The 27,451-nt window shown below is 41.0% G+C and overlaps 1 protein-coding gene across 2 annotated transcripts in view; it reads right to left on the bottom strand.

Moving 5' to 3' along the window:
- ABCB1 (ATP binding cassette subfamily B member 1) overlaps window positions 1-27,451 on the bottom strand; it is a 116,400-nt gene that overhangs the window by 12,853 nt on the left and 76,096 nt on the right. For both annotated transcript variants that reach the window (XM_078442508.2, XM_078442509.2), the window contains 7 exons: window positions 23,149-23,226; window positions 20,381-20,464; window positions 14,148-14,351; window positions 9,916-10,016; window positions 8,539-8,679; window positions 5,141-5,297; window positions 4,446-4,643 (listed from right to left, as the gene is read on the bottom strand). In XM_078442508.2, the coding sequence (XP_078298634.1) occupies window positions 4,446-4,643; window positions 5,141-5,297; window positions 8,539-8,679; window positions 9,916-10,016; window positions 14,148-14,351; window positions 20,381-20,464; window positions 23,149-23,226 (963 nt within the window). The remainder of the gene's footprint in view (window positions 1-4,445; window positions 4,644-5,140; window positions 5,298-8,538; window positions 8,680-9,915; window positions 10,017-14,147; window positions 14,352-20,380; window positions 20,465-23,148; window positions 23,227-27,451) is intronic.

Raw genomic sequence — 27,451 nt, forward strand, 5'->3', positions numbered from 1 at the left:
AGGCTTCTCAAAAAGAAAAGAGAGAGGACCCAAATAGATAAAATCATGAATGAAAATGGACTTATTACAACCAACCCTCAGAACTATAAGCAATTATCAGTGAATACTATGAAAAACTATATGCCAACAAACTGGACAATCTGGAAGAAAGGGACAAATTCCTAAACACCCACACACTAGCAAAACTCAAACAGGAAGAGATAGAAAACTGGAACAGACCCATAACCAGCAAAGAAATTGAACTGGTTATCAAAAATCTCCCAACAAATAAGAGTCGTGGACCAGATGGCTTCCCTGGGGCATTCTACCAGACATTTAAAGCAGAGTTAATACCTATCCTTATCAAGTTCTTCCAGAAAATAGAGATGGAAGGAAAACTTCTGGACTCATTCTATGAAGCCAGCATTACTTTGATTCCCAAACCAGACAGAGACCCAGCAAAAAAAGAAAACTACAGGCCAATATCCCTGGTGAATATGGATGCAAAAATTCTCAAGAAGATACTAGCAAATCGAGTTCAACAGCATATAAAAAGAATTATTCACCATGATCAAGTGGGATTCATTCCTGGCGTGCAAGGCTGGTTCAATATTTGCAAATCAATCAATGTGATACATCACATTAATAAAAGAAACGGTAAGAACCTTAGGATCTTGTCAATAGATGCAGAAAAAGAACGTGACAAAATACAGCATCCTCTCTTGACAAAAACTCTTAAGAAAGTAGGGATAGAAGGATCATACCTTGAGATCAGAAAAGCCATATATGAAAGACCCAACTCTAATATCATCCTCAATGGGGAAAAACTGAGAGCTTTCCCCCTGAGATCAGGAACACAACAGGATGTCCATTCTTACCACTGTTGTTTAACACAGTGTTGGAAGTCCTAGCATCTGCAATCAGACAATAAAATGAAATAAAAGGCATCCAAATTGGCAAAGATGAAGTCAAAGTTTCACTCTTCGCAGACAACATGATACTCTACATGGCAAACCTAACAGACTCCACCAAAAGCCTGCTAGAACAGATACATGAACTCAGCAAAGTTGCAGGGTACAAAATCAATGTACAGAAATCAGTTGCATTTTTATACACCAATAATGAAGCAACAGAAAGAGAAATAAAGAAACTGATCCCAATTACAATCTCACCAGGAACCATAAAACACCTAGGAATAAACCTAACCAAAGATGTAAAAGATATGTATGCTGAAAACTATAGAAAGAGCTTATGAAGGAAGCTAAAGAAGACACAAAGAAATGGAAAAACATTCCATGCTCATGGATTGGAAGAATAAATATTGTTAAAATGTCAATACTACCCAAGGCAATCTACACATTCAACGTAATCCCAATCAAAACTGCACCAGCATTCTTCTCAAAGCTAGAACAAGCAATCCAAAAATTTGTATGGAGCCATAAAAGACCCCGAATAGCCAAAGTAATTTTGAAGAAGGCCAAAGCAGGAGGCATCACAATCCCAGACTTCAGCCTCTACTACAAAGCTGTAATCATCAAGACAGCATGGTATTGGCACAAAAACAGACACATAGACCAATGGAATAGAATACAGAACCCAGAATTGGACCCACAAATGTATGACCAACTGATCTTTGACAAAGCAGGAAAGAGTATCTAATGGAAAAAAGACAGTCTCTTTAACAAATGGTGCTGGGAGAACTGGATGGCGACATGCAGAAGAATGAAACTAGATCACTTTCTTACACCATACACAAAAATAAACTCAAAATGGATGAAAGACCTGAATGTGAGACAGGAAACCATTAAAGCCCTAGAGGAGAAAGCAGGCAACAACCTCTTTCACCTCAGCCGCAGCAATTTCTTACTCGACAGATCTCCTAAGGCAAGGGAATTAAAAGCAAAAATGAACTACTGGGACCTCATCAAGACAAAAAGCTTCTACACTGCAAAGAAAACAATCAACAAACCTAAAAGGCAACCGATGATATGGAAGAAGATATTTGCAAATGACATATCAGATAAGGGGCTAGTATCCAAAATCTATAAAGAACTCACCAAACTCCACACCAGTGAAGAAATGGGCAGAAAACATGAACAGACACTTCCAAAGATGACACGCAGATGGCCAACAGACACATGAAACGATGCTCAACATCACTCACCATCAGGGAAATACAAATCAAAGCCACATTGAGGTACCACCTCATGCCGGTCAGAGTAGCTACAATGAACAAATTGGGAGACTATAGATGCTGGCGAGGATGTGGAGAAATGGGAACCCTCTTGCACTGTTGGTGGGAATGCAAACTGGTGCAGCTGCTCTGGAAAACAGTGTGGAAGTACCTCAAAAAATTAAAAATAGATCTACCCTATGACCCAGCAATAGCACTGCTAGGAATTTACCCAAGGGATACAGGAGTGCTGATGCATAGGGGCACTTGTACCCCAATGTTTATAGCAGGACTTTCAACAATAGCCAAAGTATGGAAAGAGCCCAAATGTCCATCAATTGATGAATGGATAAAGAAGATGTGGTTTATATATACAATGGAATACTACTTGGCAATGAGAAAGAATGAAATCTGGCCATTTGCAGCAACGTGAATGGAAATGGAGGGTATTATGCTAAGTGAAATAAGTCAGGCAGAGAAAGACAGATACCATATGTGTTCACTCTTAGGTGGATCCTGAGAAACTTAACAGAAACCCATGGGGGAGAGGAAGGGAAAAAAAAGGAGTTACCAACAGAGAGGGAGGGAGGGAGGCAAACCACAAGAGACTCTTAAATACAGAGAACAAACTGAGGATTGATGGAGGGTGGGGGAGAGGAGAAAGTGGGTGATGGGCAGGGAGGAGGGCACTTGTTGGGATGAGCACTGGGTGTTATATGGAAACCAATTCAACAATAAATTATATTAAAAAATTGATGGCAATGTTTAAAAAAATATGCTCTAGGTCTATCTTCTTTTATATAACTCATGGAAGTATATGCCTCATCTCTTCAGTGAAATTCTTTGAGTACAGACATTATCACCTGTAATTTATTAGAGCTCAACATTTAATATACTGCTTACTCAACATCTGTTAAAGACCATAATCTTTCCTGAGAGCTAACATTTCCTCCTAATTGCTTCATTTCTCTCTTCCTTTAGAGCCCTTTGTTCAAATTTCAACCACAAAACTGAAGCATAAAGTCAGAATTCACAGAAAATATACAACAAGAAAGTAAAAATAGAGGATAAAGCTTATGTCGCTGTTAAAAAACAGACTGAGTAGAATACAATAAAAATATTTATGAGTAAGTCATAAATAAAAATATTTATGACTATAGGTTAAAAGTTTCATTTCTACCTCACTCATTAATCCAAGTGTGGCCCATATGGAGCTGGGGCATCAGTTTGACTGTATGGAACAGGTGTCCATTCTGTTTCGTCAGTGCCCATGCCTTTCCAGTTGTTAAATATTTTTATTATCACCTGTGAGTATGACTAGTAACTAAAACTTCTTGCTATAAATTCTATTCCTTCCTAATCTGATTCTTTTCCTGTTCTGCACTGTAGTCACACTGCTCCCTTCACGACTTCTATCTCCTCCCCAGTACCCAAGATAGTCCCTGACAGGCACTGAGTAAATGTTTACTGAATGCTGAATGAACAAATCTGACCCTTCATTTGTTCTTTTAGTTCAGGGAAGAAAAAGGAATCCTTCTATATTCTTTATCTGCTTCCCAAATTCATTGATTCCACTTTTTAGAAGCTATTTCAATACCCTCTCTCAATGATTGTATCTCATCCTCAGCCATAAAAATGCTTAAGATTTCCCCCTGCTACACCTCTTCCCTGGCCTCTGCTTCCCCCCTCACGCTACTGCTCTTACTGCCTTTCTTTCACCTTTAATCTTCTAGACGATCTGCATTCAGTCTCCACTTCCCTTTCCAGCCATCCCTCAGCCATGCTAAACTGTTTCCCCACCAATACCTCACTAAGAATACTTTAAAATCTCGTAAGTAGCCCATTAAATTGCCAAATCACAACCTGTCATTTCAGTCTTCATCTTACTCTACCTGTCCACAGCATCTGTCATTGTTGACTACCTTCAACTTCTCAAAACATTCCCTATCCCTGGCACCCACCTTACTTGTCTCTCTTAGCATCCCTCCCACTCCTGTATCTTTCTGGCTACTTAAATTTTTGCTGGATCCTCTCATGAAAACAGAAATGTAACCGAAGGAAGGAAGGGAGATGGATGATAAAAAGGCTGCTCACAAAGGAGGGTAGAGGGGCAATTTGAGACAGAGGCTGGGGCAGCAGACACAGCTTGGAGATGGTATCTAGGATGTCAGACTTTAAGTGAGGCTGTTGTTTAAAGACTGGAAAAACTGGAGCTCATAGTCAGGAATTAAACATATCCAGGCATTCCGATGATTAAACACTTAAAATGAGATGAATAAAAAGGTGTGCTCACCACTGTTCCGGCCATTGGGTCGTAGAACCGCTCAAGGAGCTGGACCACCGTGCTCTTCCCGCAGCCACTGCTGCCCACCAGGGCCAGCGTCTGGCCCTTTTTCACCTCCAGGCTCAGCCCTTGAAGCACTGGGATATCTGGTCGAGTGGGATAGTTGAACATGACTTCATTAAATGTCACATTTCCTTCCAACGTGTTCTAAAATCAGAACAGTAACAATAGAGATGATTATTGCAATCCTGAAAACGCACTGTATAGCAACCCCCCTCTATCACCAGGTGTCAGAAGATGGCAAACTTGTATTACAATTAGGCTGCATTTGTAACTGCCAGAATGTAATAAGTAAAATCTAAGAGAGTCAGTGTTTGTATAGCATGTATTGTTAATACAATACAAATGTGATAACTCAAATCTGTTCTCCAAGAATAGAGTACCTAACCTACATATAATAAAATCCGATTAACAGAATCTGCTCATAAATTGGGTGGTATTTCCATCTCCCTACAGCCTTGTTTTACAAAAGTACTGAATGTTAACATACATTATAGCATTTATTAAAATGACCTCATGATCTAGAAAGTTTCATTTTATTACCTGCGAATAAAAAACCCCCACAGATTTTATTAAATTTCCTCTTAGAGTACTTTCACTCATTAGTTAGGAATGAAAACATATCATCAAAACTTCAAACTCACGGGCATTAAGCCTTCTGTGCTATAGCTGTCGATCAGAGGGATTTTTTCAATGATCATGATGACGTGGGCAGCTGATACTTTGGCTTTGGCATAGTCAGGAGCAAATGAACTGACCTGCCCCACTGCCATGGCACCGAAGACAATAGCTGAGAATACCCTGCAAAAACAAAGACAAAGCATGAGCGGAGTTATGGCTATAATGCTAGACAACTGACAGTTCTACAATAGAGAACACTGCCTCAAACAATGTAAAACACAAATTAAAAACATAAAACAAAATAAGTCAACACTTCCCCTTATAAGTTCGCATCAGTTTAACAGATTGTAAAAGGGCCCCCTTTTTCAACTGTCTCTGTATCCTCACCTTCTTGTAATGGGACTTTGCAGCTCCTCCATTTAAGAAGTGGAATCTGTATTCCTACCCTTTGAATCTGAGTTGGCCTGTGACTTGCTTTGGCCAACAGGATGTGGTGGAAGTGACTTCTGCCAGTTCTAAGCTTATGACTCAGGGGGCTTTGTGTGCTTTTCTCTCTCTCTGCCACCACCACAAGCCCAGCTAGCATCTGGAGGACAAGGCACAGATGGAAGAAAGCTGTGGGGACCCCAGCCAACCAGCTTGTCATGCCCTACACACACAAGCGAGCCTACTTGCGATCTGCTATGTCCATCCTAGACCAGCAAAACTGCCCAGCTGACCCACAGACTTGTGGGCAAACATGAACGTTTATTATTGTGTGGCACTGAGGGTTAGTGGTTGGTTGTTATGTAGCATGATTGTGGCAATCAATAGCGGATACAGGCATTTGTGACATCGTGGATGGACCTTGTAGGCATTATGCTAAGTGGAAGAAGTCAGATTGAAAAAGACAAATACTGTATGATTTCACTCATGTGGAATTTAAAAATACAGATGAACAAACAAGCAAACAAAAGCAGAATCAGACCTATAAATGAGAGAACAAACTGATGGTAGCCAGAGGGGAATGGGTGAGCAAAATGGGTGAAGGGGAGCAGGAGACACAGGCTTCTAGTTATGGAATGAATGTCACAATAATAAAAGGTGCAGCAGAAGGAATCCAGCCAATGATATTATAATAGCCTTGGATGGTAACAGATGGCAGCTGAACTTGCAGAGCACAGCATAAAGTATACAGAAGTAGAATCAGTATGTTGCACACCTGAAACTAATGTGACATTGTATGTCAACTATTAAAAAAATAACAGATCCAGGCATTGGTGCTGAAATTACACCAGATGCTTAGAAAACGTGTGAGCTGTACAGCAAAGAGTGAGTTCCTTATAGAGACAGGTAGCATGCTGCACTCAGGATGCACTCATATTCTTAACCTATGAGATCAAAATCATAGCAGCTTAAAGCTGGGAAAGACTCCACAGGATATCGAGTCCAGTGCTCAATGTTTGTTTCCTGGGCACTTCTCCTAAGTTGGCCTCCATTGTTTGTTTTAGGAAGTAGCAAGTTTGATTAAGTTTGTTGTTCAGAAGTTCTTCTTCACATGGAAGAAAAATGTACATCCTTTTGCATAATATAGCCCTCACTGGAACATTTTTTAAAAGGCCCTGTGTTTCTTTGATGACTCCTGTCTTTCTCAACACTCCAGCTGCCCTCCTCTGGACACATTTCTCAACATGTTTTTTGGTTTTTTTTTACCTTTATTTTTTTCTTTCCAAGTTTCTATTTAAATTCCAGGTAGTTAACATACACTATACTATTAGTTTAGGTGTAGAATTCAGTGATTCATCACTTACATATAACACCCAGTGCTCACCACAAGTGCCCTCCTTAATACCCATCACCTATTTCATCCATCGCCCCGCCCACGTCCCCTCTGGTCACCATCAGTGTGTTCTCTACAGTTAAGAGTCTGCTTCTTGGTTTTTCTCTATTTATTTCTCCCCCTGTGTTCATCTGTTTTGTTTCTTAAATTCCACATGAATGAAATCATATGGCATTTGTCTTTCTCTAACTGACTTCTGTCGCTTAGCATAATACTCTCTAGCTCCATCCACATCATTGCAAATGGAAAGATTTCATTCTTTTTGATGGCTGAGTAATATTCTGTCGTGTACATATACTACTTCTTCTTTATCCAATCATCAGTCAAAGGACACTTGGGCTGTTTCCACAATTCGGCTATTTCAACATATCTTCTTAAACAGTGGGCCTGGAACTAACAGAATACTTGGGAACCCTCCTGGAAGAATACTGTGAGCCTTTCATATCCTCTCCTCTGAACTCTAAATAAATCATACAAATGGCTGAGTAATCTCAGGTTTGTCATCATTTACCCCTGGGAGATCTTTTAAAAAATGGACTGCCCTTCAGACAAGTCTCCCTTTTCCTTTACTTGGAAGATTGATTTTCCCAATCTAACAGGGACAGTTTCCCAACTGTCAGCAACTTTCACCAATTCAATGCCTTACCTTGAAGTAAAGCAATGTATCAAATAGTTATCTAATCGAAGACCCTATGCCAATGATGCTTGGTTTTGGTCTTTTGGTCCAAGTCATAAATAGCTTCTGTATATCATTTGTCAGACAGACATATTAAGTGGAAATTTTAAATCTTCTGTTGGGGTCGTCCTGAGCAAACTATAATGCACACACATGCCAATGTTTCAACAGAATGGAAATATTACACTAACGCCTTATATCAGACAAGCTTAGGTGATTCTGGTTTAAATGAAAAACTGTATTACCACTATTTATGATATGCTATCAAAGGGCAGAATCTCGCCCACCACCAAATCTAGACACTCAGAAAGATTATATCTACTTTTTCATTACCTAACTGCATATTTGAGTACTTGGGGGTACAATTAAGTTCGGGTCTGTCTTCTCCTGAGATAGAATTTTCTGCATTCACAGCAATGGGGCAGAAATCCCAATGTAGCCTTTCCTTTGTCATTTCTGAATTTCTTTAGCTCTTACCTTCTAACTGCTCTTCTTTTATCAAGGAAAGCAAATGTATCCTAGACTCCCCCAGGGCTTGCAGAACTCAGTGTTCTACACCTGCTCTTTAGTTGCCTTTGTTCAGAGAGTTCTTTAAAAGGAGCTAGACACTTGGCTCCGAGTTTGGCTTCTTCTCAAATGCCAAAACCTCCTAGAACCCCTTCAGTGAATCACGACCCCATTGAGCTACAGATTCAGAAGGTCAAAGGTATGAGTCAGCACTGGGGAGGGGGGAAGTCACTGATTCCCTAAATGAAAATGGGGTCCCTCAGGGATCATACACAGAGACTCAAGAGGCAAATGCCACCTTCTGAATCACCAAAATCTCTTCACAAAGCTTCACAGTAAGGTTTTCTACTCAGACATGAAGCATGTTCACCTCAGTTTTATTTCTAGAGTTCAACTGTAAATATTAACCTGATACTTACAAGAGAACATCTTGAAAGTCCATGAACTCATGTGCCACCAAGTAGGCACCAAACCGGAAACAACCAGCATAGGAAAAGTACATCATTGCCTGGGTGATGGAAAATGAGATTCCAAAGATGTGTGCTTTCCTCAAAGAGTTTCTGAAAAGGAGACGTTAAGAAACTCACTTGACTTTCATTTCTCAGTCCTTAAAACATAACCTTTGATAGATCAGCGGTGGGGTACGGCAGACAAAAATGGGTTCAATTTCCAAAAAAGTTAAGTTTGGTCCTCATTTTCCCACTTGTGAACATTCAGGAAACTTCCTGATGGAGTATTAACTGCACCTCAAAGTACTGAAGTAAAGTTAAAATAAGCCAAGGAAAACATGAAGAGGGGTTAATAAATGGAAGTTCTTTCCCTTTCCCCCCACTTTTGGACACATAAGATATATGCACTCTATGGTAAATATTCATTCAACACAAATTTATCCAAAACCTACAAGCTTCAGGAACCATGCTGGGTGATACAGAAGAATCAGTCATGTTCTTGCCCTTGGGGTCCAGGAGTCAAGTTGACTATATAATTATGCAGTGAAGGAACCTTATGAATAACATGTTAGGGGAAGAAAGGAAGAAGCACAACTCTCTGGAGGAGTTAGAGGAGACTTCACAAAGGCATTAACATTGGTGGATTTTCTGAGCCATGTGAATTGGGTGATGTGGAGGTAAGGGCAGGCTGGTGAGTGGGCAGCCTCTGGGCCTCCAAGCCCTGCTTCAACCAGGTCAACTCCATTTCTATCTGTTTCATATATTGGGATTTCAAATGAAAACATTTTCAGGAAAAAACCTCTACTATTTTTTTTAACCTTTGAAAACTCATCGATAAGGTCCAGCTCTCTCCATTTACAAGAAACTGAGACTCAGAGAGGCTGGGCTTACATTTTTGAACCCTCGCTGGAGGAGTTCATTAGCTTCCTTTAATACAGAAATTCTCCACTAGAGAAGTGTCAAAAGAGGAAGGAAAGGCATACTCAAGAAGCACCACCCCTCAGGTCCCACAGATAGCTCAAATTTCATGTTCCATAGAGAACTCATTCCCAATGAGAGCAAATAACAGGGCCATTACCCCAACCTGGCATCAGAGTCATTCTCTATCCTCTCTCCCTCTGCTTCCCATCACTTACCTACTCTTACAGGTTCTACCTCAGACAGGTCAGGGTCTTGTGATTTCTGTCCTGGATACCTATAAGTGGTTCCCTTTGGTTCCCATTTGGTTCCCTTCTAGTAGCTTCTCCACTTGTTCCCTACATTCTGGCCAAAGTAATCCTTCTGAAAACAAATCTGATGATTGAAAAACCTCCCCACACTCCCCTCCCACTCTTCAATGGTTATTACCTGTATGGTACCTGCAAACTCTGTGCATACATATATTCAAACTTCTGCTCTCGAGTCAAAGAGACAACAGTTCGGAAGTTTTCGATTGCTTCAGTAGCAATCTGTCACAGAGAGCCCCCAGTCACAGAGGCAAAAAAAAAAAAAAAAAAGTTGCAATTAGTGTGAATTCCATAAAAGAGATTAATAAAATTAATTTTATTGTTACATATTACTTATTTATTATCACCTATGATCTTCTTCACTATGAGAAAGGATAGTAATTTATAAAATCAAATTTTAGATCTGGCAGGAAGATTGGCTAATTCAGTGTTTTTATAGAAAGAGAAGTTAAGGCTTAAACAGATGAGACACTTATCTAAAGCCAAAATTACAGAGGCAAGGTTAACCTGAGAACTCAGTATTTTATGTCTAGTGTAGTGCTCTTTCTTCTATGACGGTCACGTTTTAGGTTTATTGTTATTTTACATAAATTTCAAATGTGATGTTTATATTTTCTCTTTATAATAACCATTCATGAAAATTGAAGAATATTTGGAAAATACTGAAAAAATAAAGGTTTTTTAAAAAAAGCTACATATAGGTGTATTTTATATATTAGCTTACCTGTTTTTTTTCCTAAGCATATACAAACTTAACAAAATTGGGACCAAATTTTCTATTTGGCTTTACATCACTTTTTACGTTAAAAAATATCAAGAGCATTTTCCAAGATCATGACATATACATTAATAATGGGATGTTTAATGGGCCACTTAATATCCCAGCCAGTTAAACATTCCTTTATTGTTGAACAAGGTTTTCCATTCTCTATTAAAAAATTCTGTGATAAACATCCTTACACATAAACATTTTTCCATATTAAGTTACTTTCTTGGGAGAGGTTCTTAGAGTGAAATTACGAGGCCAAAGGGAACTAATTTTTAAGGAACATGGCACACATTATCAATTTGTTTTCCACAAACTTTCTATCATTCGGTTATTTTTTAATTGCATGTAACTTCCAATTAGTCTATGTGATTAGGATAAATACATCCTTTTGGAGTCTGCATAAAGGTCTGTGGAAAACATGAAAGATTCCAGTATATAAAATGAGATTTCAGCCATGGGACCTTGAAATATCTCTGTCTCATTCTCCTCATCAGTAAAATGAAGGGGGTGGACAACTGTGAGATCATGACCTGAGCCAAAATCAAGAGTGGGGATGCTCAACTGACTGAGCCACCCAGGCGCCCAGCGGTGAGAGAACTTCTAATGTGAGAAGAGTAAATAGCATTGAGTTTCCCTCAGAAGCCAGTGTGCACTAAATAATTTTGGAGAAAGCATAATACACATATTTCTAGAGAGAGGAAAAAAAACTCCTCCTCACACTTCTCTTCTTTCCTCAAATAAACTGAAGTTTGGTTATGGATTTTATTTCTGAAAAGGAAAAAGCATCTATGTTACTAAGATGTTTGCTAGTCAGTAATAATGTGACAGAAATCTAAGGAGCACACAACACAGACAGAGGTTATGCACAGGCTGACACCACACGGCCTTGCTCTTGAACACTAGGCCTGCTCTGTCCCTTTAAGGGCAAACCAACAGACATGGTCTTGGTCCCCATGGAGCTTATGTCTTAGGAGGAAAGACAGAACATTAATCAATAAACAAAGAAATAGTAAAAAAACAAACATAAAAAAAACATCAGGTACTGAGAAGTGTCGTGAATTAATTCCAGTGCAGGAAAGGCCCCTCTGAAGAGGTAATAATGGTGAGACTTGAGTAACATAAAGGAACCAGACATTGGAAGATCACAGGGAGCCAGCTTGGAATGTTCTAGGAAATGAAAGAAGGCCCCGAGGCCAGAGGAGGGTGAGCATGGGAGAGAGCAGTACAAGATGAATTCACAGAAGCTGTCAAGGGAGCTGGGTCATGCAGAGTTTTATAAACCAGGGTAAAAGGTTGCTCTTATTCTAACTGTGATCAGAAGCGATTGGAGGGTTTTAAGTTGGGGTTAGCATGATCTCATTTATGTTTGTAAGACATCAGTGTGGCTTGTGTGAGAGGAATGTAGAAAGTGGGTGGATAAGAAAGGAAGGAGTGGAAGCAGGGAGATCAGTTAGACTATTGCTGTGTGATTTGGGCAACTTACCTAACTTCTCTGAACTCTGGATTTTTACCAACTAACCAGAATAATTCAAAGGGTTATTGAGGGTATCAAATGGGAAAATGCACGCAGAACTCTTCGCATGATGCTCGGTATATAATAAATACTAAATGGTAACCTGAGAATGATGATCTTTGGGAGTTGATATTCAAAATTACATAGACTAGATGTGCTGCCAGCACCACTTTTCTCACCTGCTTCTGCCTGTCTCATGAACCACCACTGAACACAGCATTTATCTCACCCCTAACCTTTGCACAGTAAACCTGCCACATGTACACATATCCATTTCCGTCTTGCCCCTGTGACAGAACTCCAAAAGAGTCTTAAATCTGATGTGCCCCTCAAAGGTGCTAATCTGTCTGTGATGTGCAGTGAATTCCCTATAATTGAGCTTCTCAATCACCTCCTTCCTATAAACAACCTAAGTCTCCTTTGTGGGACTTTTTGAACACCTCAGGAAACGATGATACTACTAAAGAGTAATACATTTTTTCAAAATACATTTTGTCCTAGATTTTTCCATCTTCCCCGCATTTGAAAAGTCTACCTTAGGTGGAAAAAACAAGAAAGAACAGCACTAAGTGAAGTGATTGGTGACAGCAAGTGTTCCCTGACAGGGGCCAATGTTACATGGGCCAGACCATAACCAGATGCCTGTGGGTCAGCACGGTCCTGCTGAGGCCCAAGACTGGGCCTCTGATAGCCTGAGGAGACCTTTTTCTCACAGACGCTAGTTAGGAAGCACTAAAGCCATGGTCCAAAGGAATTTCCTGAAGGAATGCTAAGGAAATAAGGTACAATGTTTGAGGACAAAGTGTCAGCAGTGATGATCAACCTTCATGAAGAAGTACCCTCTTTGTCATTCTTTATTCTCTGGTGAGGTGCCTGGCCTGGAAACAGAGTACTTCAGACACACAGGCCTAGAGAGTCAGAGCCACTTGACCTTCCTCGGTCCCTGCCCCAACTCTTGGGAACCTCGGAAGGTCCACTAATAAATGTATCCCTACCCAATTTTAGGGCTCAGCCATGCTCCGGCCATTTATATTTCTGCAATATACAAACTGTGTGATATCAGATTTATTCCTGTTTCTTTCTTTTTTAATGTTTATTTTTTGAGACAGAGACAGAGTGTGAGCAGGGGAGGGGCAGAGACAGAGGGAGACACCGAATCTGAAAGCAGGCTCCAGGCTCTAAGACGTTAGCACAGACCTGATGCAGGCTCGCACCCACGAATCGTGAGATCATGACCTGAGCCAAAGTCGGATGCTTAGCTGAGTGAGCCACCCAGGTGCCCCTCATCTCTGTTTCTTAACAGAGGCACAACTTTGGATCCTGGCTCTGAGGCTTATCAGCTCTAAGGCATTGGGATGATTTCCCACCTGTGTCTCAGCCTCACCTGCAAGAGGAGCTAATAATAGAACCTACCTCATAGGATCACAATGAGGAAGAAAGCATTTGCCAGGGAAACACAGTAAATGCCATATAAGCATTTGTTTAAACAACAACAACAACAAATAGACAAGCATGGAGGAAGAGAGAGAGAAGAAAAGAGGAAAAAGCAGGAGGAAGAGGAGGAGTAGAGGGAGAAAGGAGTAACAGTAGCAGTAGCAGCAGCAGCAGGAGGAGCAGGGTAAAGGTAAACAGAAAAAGATGCTAACAGGAAGCATGATAAAAAGGAAAGAACGCTAATAATTTAAGCCTGACAAAATAAATACCTGTAGGACCTTTTACTATTTTAATCTTCCCCATCATATGTAATTAAATGAGGCTACTTTCCTCAATAAAGGAATGGATTTCAGCTGACTTGAGGGAAAGAAAGAGAGAGGAAGGGAGGGAGTAGAGGAAGAGTGTGAAGGTGATGGTTTGACTTAGGAAAGCTTAATAAAGTTAGTCGTCAGTCTGTGAGCCTAAGAATTGGTTTTGCTCCTCTTCAGCTTCCAATCTGCTGATTCAGTGTCAAATAAGATCGCTGTGAGGAATGGTTATAAAAACATTCTCCAAGCACAGTAGTAGCAGTGAGTAACAGAAGGGTACTGATTAGAATATTTTACTCTATTAGATCGGTAGTTGTATTTAGACTTACCTTCCCAGCACCTTCTAGTTCTTTCTTATCTTTCAGTGCTTGTCCAGACAACATTTTCATTTCAACAACTCCTGCTATTGCAATGATGGGTACAATTGCTAAGAGTAAGAGTGTCAATTGCCAGCCATAGATTAAGGATATAATAATGCCTGTCCCAAGATTTGCTATATTCTGGGTAATGATAGCAAGCCTGGAACCTATAGCCTATAAAACAAACACACAAAAATTAGAGAAATGCTTTCATATTCTCTTTCAGATCCATGCTTATACTTTCTTGAGGATTATGACAATTCAGCTTCATGAAGTTCTATTAATTATCTTCTCAGTTATGAAATAAAAACTAAAGATTTACTTGTAAGTTCACTTGGTTTCTAAAATGAAGATTTCCATGACTTCAGAGCAAATACTGAAAGTAGAAGATCAATAATTCAGAGTTAAATTACATATTTGTATCTCTTCTGATTTTTGATACCAAGAAAATTTTCAGTAATCAATGAAACCATGGTCACTAAAGCTCTGCAAATGAGCAAGATAAAATAGCCTGACAGTTGGAAATTTCCAACATTAGATGCATAGCTACTCATAAGTTAAGCCTAATATTTGTCATTAAGGATATCCAAATATATCGTGGCCTATTTGAGATGCTTATTGTGTTTAATTTAACATGCATTTGATTTGGAACAATGACACAGAGCTGAAAATTACAGAAGTTAATTTAGGATTTTAGGCAGGCATCAGAGCCTTTAGTTTGAATGCCAGAGGGGGCTTGAAGCAAGACTTTCAGTAGCACGCAGTGACTTCCAGTTCTAAAGCCAGAAGTCAAACCATACAGTCAATTTACTACTCTATACTGTACTTCTCTCCTCTACCCTGGAAACACCTGAGCCCTCAAGCCATTCCAAATTCCTGCTCTGGCACCCAGATCTGGAAATGGCCCATGTTTTTTCCACTCTTAAAGTTCCCTCTGCCTGAGTGGGGTCAGACTTAGCTAAAGATTATGATGGAGTAGAGTCTAGAATGGTCACTACCTCCTCTGTGACTTTGGACAAATTTCTCCCAACTCTCAAAATGAGCGAACACACTGATTAATAACCAACACTTCTCTTAGCTCTAAATTTTAGAACAGAATCCTTCACATCCCCTTTCCCATCATCCCAGCATCAACTCTCTGATATCATTCAGTAGTGTTTATGTGATATAAACACTAGACCGGTGATTAGGGGGAAAGGGCACAACAACTAGCAGGAGCCTCTGTACATGAAATTCTGTACCAGGAATTGCATCAGACAACATAAATGACGGGGCATTTCTTTTTATTTGATGCAGTCACTGAGTTTGTATTCAAGGGATGCTTAACCAAATCTGGCTGAAGTCAAAGAATGAAGTGGGTTTCAAAGCCAGCTCTCTGTATTTGCAAACTTTCAACCTGAAAGTCAAAGGTTATAACCTGGAGACAGTCTGTGGCACTGGGAGGATGTAGAGTGCCCCTGTTCTTAGAATCTACAAGTCCTCCTCAGAATTCATTTCCCACAGCAACCAACTGAGAGAAGTGCTCAGAACATTCCCCGAGTTCAAGGCAGGTGACTGACTGAAGCACATTAACCTTTCAGACCTATGATTGTTCAGCTTTGGATGGCAGTCAAGGCCATGAAAATAAGTAAAATGGGTCAAAGATGACAAATTCTCGCTTAATGTACATGAAACGTGAGCGAAAAGATTGAGAACCTTAAGCTGATGAGGTCTGGGGAGATTTAGCTCCTTGTCTTAACCTGATATAGCACATGGGGGCCATGGCACCAGTTACCGTTCTGTATTCTAAAGACTAACACTCACGGTTCCAAAATTTTCCTCATATAGAGTAGGAGTCTAGAATTCTAAGGATCACAGTGGATGAGAGAGCACAGCCTGGTAATTTTCATTTCAAAAGCAGAGCCAAGTGAAGGTAACACTCCAAAAACCACAGCCCAAGTGTGAAACAGGGTCCGATAAAAACAGGCTCACTCCTGAAACCCACTATCACCTCTCATAACCTCTCCATCCCACTGTATGTACACATATTTATATCTCACTTCCTCTTCTACTCATTTTTCTTCCCACTCTTCCTTGTCACTCCCTGTTCTGCTATTTATTTCCTCCTCCACACATGACCGTATTGCTTGAAATCTAATTTAAAACATTTGTGCTTACTGGGGGAAAAAACAGCCTATTTCCTGAACCACCTTCTGAAATTAAAAACATTTATAACTTCATCTTTCCCTCAACCACCTTCTCCTGGGGAAAAGTTTTTTTTAAATACGTGGTGGCTTTTGATCTCTGCGTGGCTCTCACTTGCTTCTTCCCCTGCAGAATTCTAGTCCTAATACCAAAATAAAATTTAAAAGCTCACCATTTCATAGGCAAAATATTGAGATCTATTTTCTTCCTGATTTATGTTTTGCAGAATTAAGCTACTTATTCAAAAATACATCTGAGAAAATGTTTCACCGGTGGTAAAGTTAAATGTGAAAAAAATTTAGCCTAGGTCACCATTATCACTAACTACCTACATACACACAAACTGGGGGTTAGTTCTGCCTTGGGTGGAATGATTTTTGCCAGCACTGATTACGTCAGGTGTTTTTAGATATAAAAAACTAATTTCACTACTTCCCACTGTGGAATAGACAGATATACACACAGATGGGTGTGTATATGTGACATATATATGTATACATGAATGTGTATATGTACACATGTGTATATGTATGTATTACACATGTATCTGTGTACATATTTACACACCTACACACATATCCCCCATCAGAAAGAAACTGGTCAGCTGGTAGCATCAGGTGGATACAATTGTCCCGTCTTGGCCAATTTGTGGTTATAGCTATTTCGGACTTTTCTAGTTCTGATGGCACTCACATACCTACTTGCTTCTTCTCCCCTGGTCCTTCTTTATTAGCCCCTGTTTTAAGTTCTGGACAACAGTTCCAACTCAGTAGCTCACACAGGCTGTGAAGGCACCCGTGCTCATGGGGCCATGAGAGTGTGAGTTTGAAGAAACAAGTGAAAAGCAGGCAGTCAACACCAGCAGGCCATCAGGACTAATGGACTTGTTGCATGTGGCTGAGGACATCACAGCAAGGGACAGGGCTGACCACAAATTTTACAGATATAGGAAGGGACCACAGCCTTAAAACAGACCATAAGCCCCAGAAGCATTTCAGAGGAGGGTGGAAGGACTACCAGCCCACAATGCCCAGACTGCACCCGCTCAGGTTTCTGCCGCAACTGAGTCCGTGTTTCCTCTAGGATGTAGCCTTCACACCAAAAGGGATATGGGATGTGTGTGCCTATGCGAGCACATACAACAAGGTCTCTGTGAAAGGCATACTAAAGTATGGCAGCAAGGTTTAACTAGGGAAAATAGGGTTTCAAGATTTCAGGACACAGTTTGTCCAGACTGATCATGCAAGATGGGAGAGAGCAAAATAAATTTATCCCAGGCTCAGTGATGGACTGTCATGCCAATGTAAATTAAAAAATAGAGACCGATGCTATCTGTCCTCTATCTACCATCCATTTCTCTCCTCCATTTACCAGAAAGTCCATTCACAATTTGTCCATTTGTGTTAGTCCTCTTTTCTCCTTTCTCTTGAATCCACTCCCCAACAGACGTTGTTCCCACCACACCCTAGAAACAGTTCTTGTGAGAAACAAAAGCACCCTCTGTGTGGCTGATGCATGGAGGTGAAACATTTGGTCACCTTACAAACTCACCAGTAGTAAGTGGTGAGTTTACAGGATATTAACATCCTGTAATGCTCCTTCCTGAAATACTCCCTGTGTGTTGTTTCCAGGACCCTGCTCTCCTCTCTCTCTGGCCATTCCTTCACACTCTGCTTTGCAGGTCCATCCTCATAGCCCTGATATAAAGGATCTCTATCTGTACAAAGTTCCTTGGCTATCTCATCCAGTCTCATTGGTTTATAAGCCACCAATGCACCGAAAAATCTCCAGATACCTATTTCCAGACCAGACTTCTGTGCTCAACTCCAGACTTGCATGTCTACCTGCCTTCATGACATCTCCACTTGGGCGTCTAATGTGGGCATCTCAAATTTATCATGTTCCAAAAAGAACTCTAACTCTCCCTCAATTCTGCTCAATAGGCTCCCAGTTTCATTAAAAAGCAACTTTAGCTTTTAAGTAAAGCAGGTCAAAAATTGTGCAGACATTCTAGATTGCTGTTTTCTTATTCCCCATAGGTAACCAACAAATTCTGTTGGCTGTACCTTCAAACTATGTCCAGAATCTGATTACTTTGTGTCACCTAACTATGACCACCCTAGTCTAAAACACTATCATCTTTCCCCTGATTATGGCAATAGAGTCCCTGCTTCAACCCTTGCCCCCTTCAGCCTATTATACAGCAGCCTTTAAAGATTTCAGATCCCATCATTCCTGTGTTCAAAAGCCTACAATGGTTTCCCATTTATTTCCAGATATAATACTGATTTCAATTCTTAGGACTCTTCCTTTCACTCACTTTGCTCTGCCATACTATCCTCTTTATTGTTTTGGGAACAGTTATGGAAATGCTCTAGCCTCAGGACCTTAGCACTCGCTGATCCTTCTGTTTAAAATACTTTTCCCTACATATCTACAGGGCTACTACCTTTCCCTCATTCAGGGCTCCTGCATCTATCACCAGATCTTTGAGGCCTTCCTTACCGGACAACCAGAATCCCCATACCCATATATCCTGCTGCTGTTTTCTTTCCACAGCACTTAATGACAATGTGACATACCGTGTAGATGCCATAGAGCCAGAGTTGTCTGTTTTAGGAAGTTCAAAGTTATTTCAAGCAGGGCACATTCGGCTCAGTTAGGTTCTCTACAACTTGATCTAAACCTCAGTTTTTGTTGATTTGTTTGCCTCAAGCAAAGAAATCTGTATTAAAACAATCGCCAAGATTTATACTGTAATTTTACAACTGTGTGTGCTTCCACATTCGAAACCCAATTTATTTTTACAGAAGGTCCATTTACTAGATAGAAGAAACTTTAAAATAGAGCTACTTTATAGAAAGGTTTAAAGATAAAGATTAATAAGGTTCAAGTGAGGGAGAGACACAGGAGAGATCACATGTTTTTTTGAATTCTACATTATCTTGTGGAGTTTTGCTATCAACAGTTGTAGTTGTGGTTGTAGAAGAAGAAATTGTCATTTCATCCACAAATCAAAACCTCCTGGTTCAACAGTTTCTAGTTAGATCAATCAAAGAGATTCATGTGGTGGTAAAATTTAAGCTTTGTAGCCTGATACAGTTGTTCCACTGCTTTAATTTTTTAATGTGCTTCTCATTTCTTTCAACCTGCTTTTAGATTTTTCTTCCCTCTCCTCTAAACTGCAATGCTCCTAAATGTTCATACAGAAACTACACACATTATTTTTTTCAGCAGCAATTACAATTTTCTCATTTTTAAAAATATAATTTATTGTCAAACTGGCTTCCATACAACAACCAGTGCTCATCCCAACAAGTGCCCTCCTCAATGCCCATCACCCACTTTCCTCTCTCCCCCACCTCCCATCAACCTTCAGTTTGTTCTCTTAATATTTAAGAGTCTCCTATGGTTTGCCTCCCTCCCTCTGTTTGTAACTATTTTTTCCCCTTCCCTTCCCCTCTTGTTTTTTTTATTATTTTTCAATGTTTATTTTTTGAGAGAGAGACAGAGACAGAGCCTGAGTGGGGAAGGGGCAGAAAGAAACAGAGTCACAGAATCTGAAGCAGGCTCTAGGCTCTGAGCTGTCAGCACAGAGCCCAACAACATGGGGCTCGAACTCACAAACTGTGAGATCATGACCTGAGATGAAGCTGGCCACTTAACCAACTGAGCCACCCAGGCACCCCTATAATTTTCTCTTGTTTAACTGATCACAACAGACTGGTCCTACGTGATATGCTGATAAATACTTCCTTTTCTAAATAATTATCCTTCCATGTGTATCTTGTTAATAGCATGACTAAGTAGTAAATAACAAAATAAAGCTTGTAATTTATGTATACACTATACAATATATAATGTTTAAGCAGTTAACATTTTTGCTATAAGGCATATGTACTGTGTTAAATATTTAACATTTTAATGATTATGAGAACACCTGTAATGAGAAAATTAATTTCCTGCTGAGATCCAAAATAGCCAATTAAGACAAACACCAGCACAAAGGAGGCACATACCCCTTTAACTTGAGCAGCGTCATTGGCAAGCCTGGTTGTTAATGCTCCAGTAGTATTTTTAGGGTCATCAAACCAGCTCACATCCTGTGGCACAGAAAATGATTTTATTATCTTAAAGCTCTATTTATAAGACTCTTAGCTCTTAGGGCAATGACAGGGTCAGGTTGGTTATCACTTATATCCCTTGTATTTAGCACTCAAGATTTGACACTCAATAGACAAGAATATAAATAATTTCATTTATCAAAAAAATTTGAGTGTTTTGTTCCAAATGTGATTTTAATTGTTGGATCTAAACAATAGTGAACAAAAAAGAAAATGTTGCTGCTTTCATAAAGTTTAGATTCTAGAGATGTATGCCACAAGTAAATAAATACGTACAGGGCCAGGTGTAAATAAATGCAATGAAGAAAAACAGATCAGAATAAGAAGGAAAAAAAGTGAAGAAAGGCACTAGGGAACAGAGAAGGCTTCTCTAAGGTGATATTTAAGCAGAGATCTGAATGAAGAGAGGGAGGAAAATATTTGAGAGAAGGAAGAAATAGCATGTGCAAAGGCCCTGAGGCAAAGTCATACTTGATCTGTTTATGCACCTCCAAGAAGGCCTTAAGGGCTGCTAACAGCTTTAAGAGTACCTTTGTGTGAATTTGTAAAAGAAGTCTCTTCCTCTGGACAGATCTCCCTTCTCATTTGGCTTTCCTACCCCTGCCCTCTCTCATCCTTGTGTAGTAAACCAGTGTGTAGACTGTACATTGGGGAAGGTGGGAAGCTGTAGAAGATGAGGTCTGAGAGGGAGTGGGGACCACATCATGGCCTTGGAGGCAACTGTAAAGATTCCAGATTTTACCCTGAGGGATATGGGTAGGTTCTAGAAGGATTTGAGCAGGGGGATGTGATTTGACTTATATTTGAGAAGAATGACTCTGGCTCTTAGGAGGTGAAACTAATGGATTTGAATAAGGATCAGGGCAGCGAGACCAGTTAGGAGGTTATGATAACATCACATAGAAAGAGAGGAGTCAAAAATGACCTCAAAGTTTTTAGCCTGAACAACTGGTAGAATGGAGCTGCCATTACGGATATGGGGGAAGACTAGGTAAAAAGTAAGCCCTGTACAGAGGGGAGAAACAAAAGTTCAATTTTATTTTTACTTTTTTTTCCAAAAGTGCAATTTTAGATATAAGATTGAAATGCTACTTAGATATCTAAATAGAGAAGTTGAATAGGCAGTTTAGACAACTTATTATAGTTCAGGGCAGAATAAATGAATTGGGTTTAAAAAAATCAACAAAAGAAATCTAGATTAAAATTTAAGAATTACATACAACAGGATTTTTTTTCTATAAAGCCACTTACATTTTTAAATACATAAATACTAAAAACATTGTGAGTTTGAAGTATGAATTTATATCTTTAATAAAAATAACTCTGGTCCTGGTGGCTTGCAATTAAAGCAGTATCTACCATTTTCCCCCCAAAGTATTAATGAAAAACAAAGTGTTCTAAATTATCATAGCATGTATCACTTTGTTTTTTAGAATTATTGTGTTTAAGTGTCTCTTCTACTGGCATGTAACTTCCTTGAAGACAGGGACTGTTGAGGTTTGAATGCCTGACAATACTTAGTATTATGGCAAGCAGAAGGTCCTTAATGTGTATTAGATAGATTTAATAATTTATGGAGAGGGCATTACACAAACCATCAGCTCAACTGCCGAAGTATAACAGACCTAAGAGCTGGCCTGGCAGCTGGCAGGATAATGGGGCATTTGGTTCTGGACCAAGTTCAGCCTCAATCCTAACTGGAATCTCAGTTATAAATATGGTTTGACTCAGAGTCCTAGGACAGCGCCCCCATCAAACAGTGCTCTGTTACTCATTCAATTCAGTCCTGGCTCTGCCAGTCATGGGCCAGCAACTGCCATAAATATGCTTCTTTTTAAGTAATGGTGGTGTAGGTGGGAAAGGATTGAGGAACCAAAGACAGCTGGGAAGATGTGAATGCCAACTAGAAATCCTAACACAGCAAACTGATGCTTCTCAGCCAGGATTCCAGTACTCCTGGCATGTCCAGGGCATCCTTCTGGAGCCTCATGTTATTCACTGGCAAGGGATCAGTAATTTTAAGATGGAGGGTTATAAACTCACATACAAAATTTTCATGGTTGTTAAAGAAACTCTCCCTTAGAACTGGATTGCTTTGGGTTACATTCCCAGAAGCTCCCTCCCCCTTTCCCCAGGAAAATATTCACGTCTGCCTGTTGTTAGGGTTCTGAAGGTGGAAAATGTAAGAGGCATTCTAGTAAGCCGTTATCAGCTTGTAACGAACACTATGAGCTGAACTGCTCTATCAGTCTGGCCACAGCAAAGAAAAAACTGGGTAGTTGGGATACATTTTGATTTGAGGAAAGAAAGGGCACAGGTAGCATCTCTTGGTGGGAAGACACACATATGGGTTCCGAGGAGAAAGAAGGAAAGAGAGGAAAGGGATGACTCTGCCTCCAGCTGCCAACACAAAGGCTGGAGGTGAACCAGCTCTGGAGACCATCTGTGATGATCCCATTCCTTGTCCCACCCACAGCAGATGGACAGCAGGGCCTCTGAGCCCAACCTGGGGGTGGCGGTCCAGCCACATCTGTGAGGAGAGACCGAGGGAAGACCATTGCAGGAGTTCGCTCTGAGAAACCCAACCGCACTCCCTCTGCACGAGACCATGGGCCCAAGCGGGGAGTTCTGCACAGCCCCGGCACAATCCTCAGCAGACATACCTGTCTTAGCATGGATCTGAAGACCATGTATCGGAGCCGCTTGGTGAGGATCTCCCCAGCCTTGCCAAATGTGAAGCCCTGTGAAGAAGAACATGCCACAAGGAAGAAGACTTGTCACAGACCCAGCCATGGGTTACACGAAAGGAGGGAGAGTTGATGTCACGGCTAACAGGGACACCAAAGTCAGAAAGCCTGATTCAGGGTTGGTGGTGTTTCGGTAACTGTGTACTAAGGGCACCTAGCCACAGCAGCCGCATAGCCAGGGGAGCCCCGTTTGGAAACCATCACTGCTACTCCCCAGCTACTGGTGGGCTGATCAGGGGCTGACTGGGAAATGTGTTTCTTTGTCACTATTCCTATCCCTGCTTATTTCTCCCGGTGAACCAGGGTCTGTCACTCAGGAAGCTGAAGTTGTTCCGAAGACAGGGGCACTCAAAGCAGGGTGGCTGTATTACCTATCATGCAAACCAGGACACTTGGAGAATGAAAAGGGGTGCTGTTAATAATTACACCAGGACCTGAGGTATAATGTGAGAAAAAAGAAGTATTTGGTCACCCCAGCCATAAAGGATGCAGAGAACAAAGATAACAAATTCCCAGTTTCGAAGCTTTAAAAAAAAAAAAAAAAGGTGTAGAAGCAGAATAGTCTGGGGAAGAAGACGCCAAGAGGAATTTTCTGCACTGCCTCTCCTCTTCCCCCAAGGATATAACCTTCTGTGTCTGGGAGGAGGGAAGAGTTACTCGGGGAAATAAAGAGTCAGATGTGAGTGTGCTGCCGTGCAGCCACATCTGGGGAGGGAGGATATCAGAACCCTCATCCCAGTGGGTGTGGGGATTTAGGACTAGGATGGAGCAGCATCCCCCTTTCTTTCTGGAGCTCCAGGAAGCAGCAGTCTGTGGACGAGGCCTGACACACAATCTCATGGAGAAAGCAGAGTGGAAATGGCCGACGGTGCATCAGAAGAGGAGAGGCTCGAATAACAGCCCAAGTCCCTGCAGAATCAGAGATGTGGAAGAGGGCAGCCATAGCTCCTCTGGGCCCGCTGAGACACATTAGCGAGAGAGAGAAGAAACACACGCAAAGAGCACAAGTGAAGCAAGAGCCAATTCTTCCAAGTGGTTCTGATAAAGGGGCACAGCCAGGTTGGACCACGTAACTGAAGGCCGTGGGTCCTGCCAGGTGCCAGCAAGAAGCAGGCAGGCACGTGACATCCACAGACCACTACTCTCTATGCCTCTGCTAACATAGACACTGATCTGAAAGAAGGAGGAAAGGGAGAAACCCTGGGTTAATTGAACTGAAGTCTGAAATTACTAAAACAGTAAATTTAGACATGGCCAGATTAAGGTTTCTGTCACTGGACTGAATGAAATGTGAAATATCTCCCTCAATGCAGGAATATTGTTATTTCTATAGGGACCTAGCCGTTTTTAAGTGATTACTCTGACACTGTACTTTATACAAAGTACACGAACACATACACATATGTGTGTACACCTATGACAACCCTTTTAATGATGGGAGAAGGTCATCTTTATGACAACCGTATAACCACTTCACAAACGAAACTAAGGTTTAGAGAGGTTGCTAGGTTGCCAGAGGACAGACACAATTGTAAGGTGGCAGAGTTGGAACCTGAATCTGGGTCTGTGAGAATTCCAACCAAAATGGGAACCCAGAGCCTGAAATTTAATCACCCACAGAGCTCCCTCCTTTGGTTTCTAAATGAAGGACTGAGCATTCTAACATTGTTCAGCACATTGCCAGCTCTACAGCTCTGAGGTCCTATAATTTAGAGCCTTTGTTCTCACTTAGTTTTGCCAGGCAAGTCCGACTCCAGTATCCTGGAGCATCATTGTTACAAAGGTAACTGCTTTCACTGTCTTTCCTTCAGCAGTTCACGTCTCTGTCTCCGACGTGTAAGGGACCAGTTCAAAGCCTACCACCCTTGAAACTCCTTAACCAACTTCACACTTGACAATCTTTCCATTCTGTGGCATTAACAGTTGCTCTGGCAATCTTGCATGTAGTTAAAGTATCAAATCTATTATATTTCGGTCAGGGTGCCTGTGTGGCTCAGCTGGTTGAGCATCTGACTCTTTTACTTTGGTTCAGATCAAAATGTTATGGTTGGTGTGATTGAGCCCTGAGTCAGATTCCATGCTGACAGCTTGGAGACTGCTTGGGATTCTCGCTCTCCTATTTCTCTGCTCCTCCCCTGCTCTTGCTCTCTCATTCAAAATAAACAAATACATAGACTTAAAAAAATTAGATGTGGCTAATTATCGATTCATTCAATAAGCCACTGTTTGCTACTGCCTCACGCAGACCTAGGAATTTGATCACATTATTTCTTCCTTCTCCCTTTCTCTCTTTTCTCTCTTTCAATGATTGTTTAATCCCTAGAATTCAGATTTGAAGTATCCATTCTTACAGGAACTAATGTTTCCTACTGTAGCCAAAAAAGATTGGTGTGGATACAATAAAGGTAGCTTTGTAATTTATAACACACACACACACACACACACACACACACACACACACACACTTATTCCTTCATTTGGTTTTCTGGCATTTCCAAGTCTGCAGTAAAAGTTTCACTATGGGGGCACGTGGGTGGCTCAGTCAGTTAAGCACCTGACTCATTTCGGCTGAGGTTATGATCTCACGGTTTGTGAGTTCGAGCCCTGCAGTGGGTTCTGTGCTGACAGTGTAGATTCTACCTGGGATTCTCTCTCTCCTTCTCTCTCTGCCCCCTACCCCCAAAATAAATAAACTTATTTAAAAAGTGATTTAAAAAAATATTTTTAAAAGTTTCAGTATGAATTTTTTCTCTGGTCTACAAGGGGGTAGCATTGTGCTTGTGCAACCTTAAAGAGCCCATTCAAATTTAGGATTAGCAGACACCTATCCTAAGGAGACACAAACAACTGATGACACTCTCACAGGGATGCTTCTGTGTTAAAAAGTTCAGAAAGTGGAAAAGAGCTCCTGGAGTTGTATTCCAAAGTTATGTTCAGGAAGGCTGGTGTTAGCAGGCTTCAACCTGTGGGCAACTCAACAGCAAGCGTAAGAGGACTGGGGACAACAGCTTCTTCTGGCAGAAGGAGAGCCTAATGCAGACTGGTGTAGAATGCATGAGCAGCTCTTTTATGTCAAACTTTTTTCAGGATCCAGCTTGATAGATAAGCTTGTTGGCCGTGAGTACAGGGTCTTCTCATCCACACTTCGAACATTACAGGAAATAATTTCCTTCCTTGAACTTTATCAAGCTGGCTATTTATCGCAACAGAGCAAAGGGGGATAGGCTTTTTAAAACTGATGTTGAGGGGCACCTGGCTCACTCAGTCGGTTAAGCTTCAGGACTCTTGGTTTCAGCTCAGGTCATGATCTCGCCGTTTGTGAGATCAAGCCCTGCATCGGGATTCTTGCGTTTGGGACACTCTCTGCCCCTCCCCCGCTTACTAGCTCTCTCAAAATAAATAAATAAAACTTAAAAAATATAATAAAGCTGATGTTGAGACTGGCAGCCAGGGCAATTCCTCCGGCTATAACTGCAGACATACCAACAGCAGCAATAATCATGGGGACAATGGCACCTCCACGAAGGAATCTACGTGCTCCTTGCAAGTAAGTATCTCACTGAAATATGTAAATATCTTTTCTTCAGCATGATTATGAAACATTGCATATTCAAAGCTCAGTCCTTCCTCAAAACTTCTGGGAAAGAGTGGGGTCTGTGACATTTGTTCTTTTATAGGCTTTGTGTCAGGAAAAAAGGTTTTGAAGTCTTTGATCTTTCCAGTAGATTTACATTCGTATATGAAGGCAAATGTTTCCAGGAGCTGTCTGCACCTTTCCTCAGGAGCTGGTCAAAGAGGAGGCTCATGTCCTTGCTCCAGCTGGGGCTAGGAAGAGCATGGTCCTTATAAATGACCTTCTCAGAATAAAACAACCTTGGAAGTGGCCCTGGATCCCTTGACGGTGGAGACTCATCTCCCTGTGGGCCATGCAGGAAGCAGCTTTGCAGTCTGGCTCCAAAGGCGTGTGGGTCTCTGATCCCAAAGACTGCAGGCTGCTGGCCAGCACACTCTTCCCCCATCACAGAGGGGCACGTGACCCAGGTCACAATTATTTCTTTCAGTCATCAAGAGGCAGGTACTAATATTCCTATTTTATAGATGAGGAAACTGAGGGTTGGTTTAAATTATTTTATTGCCCCCAAACACAAAATTAGGAATTGGTGCAGCTCATACTTGAATCAAAGTCTAACACCGCCTTATCATACTAAACTTTTAGAGC

Source organism: Panthera onca, chromosome A2, assembly GCF_046562875.1.
Source record: "Panthera onca isolate mPanOnc1 chromosome A2, mPanOnc1 haplotype 2, whole genome shotgun sequence".
NCBI classification, from domain to species: Eukaryota; Metazoa; Chordata; class Mammalia; order Carnivora; family Felidae; genus Panthera; species Panthera onca.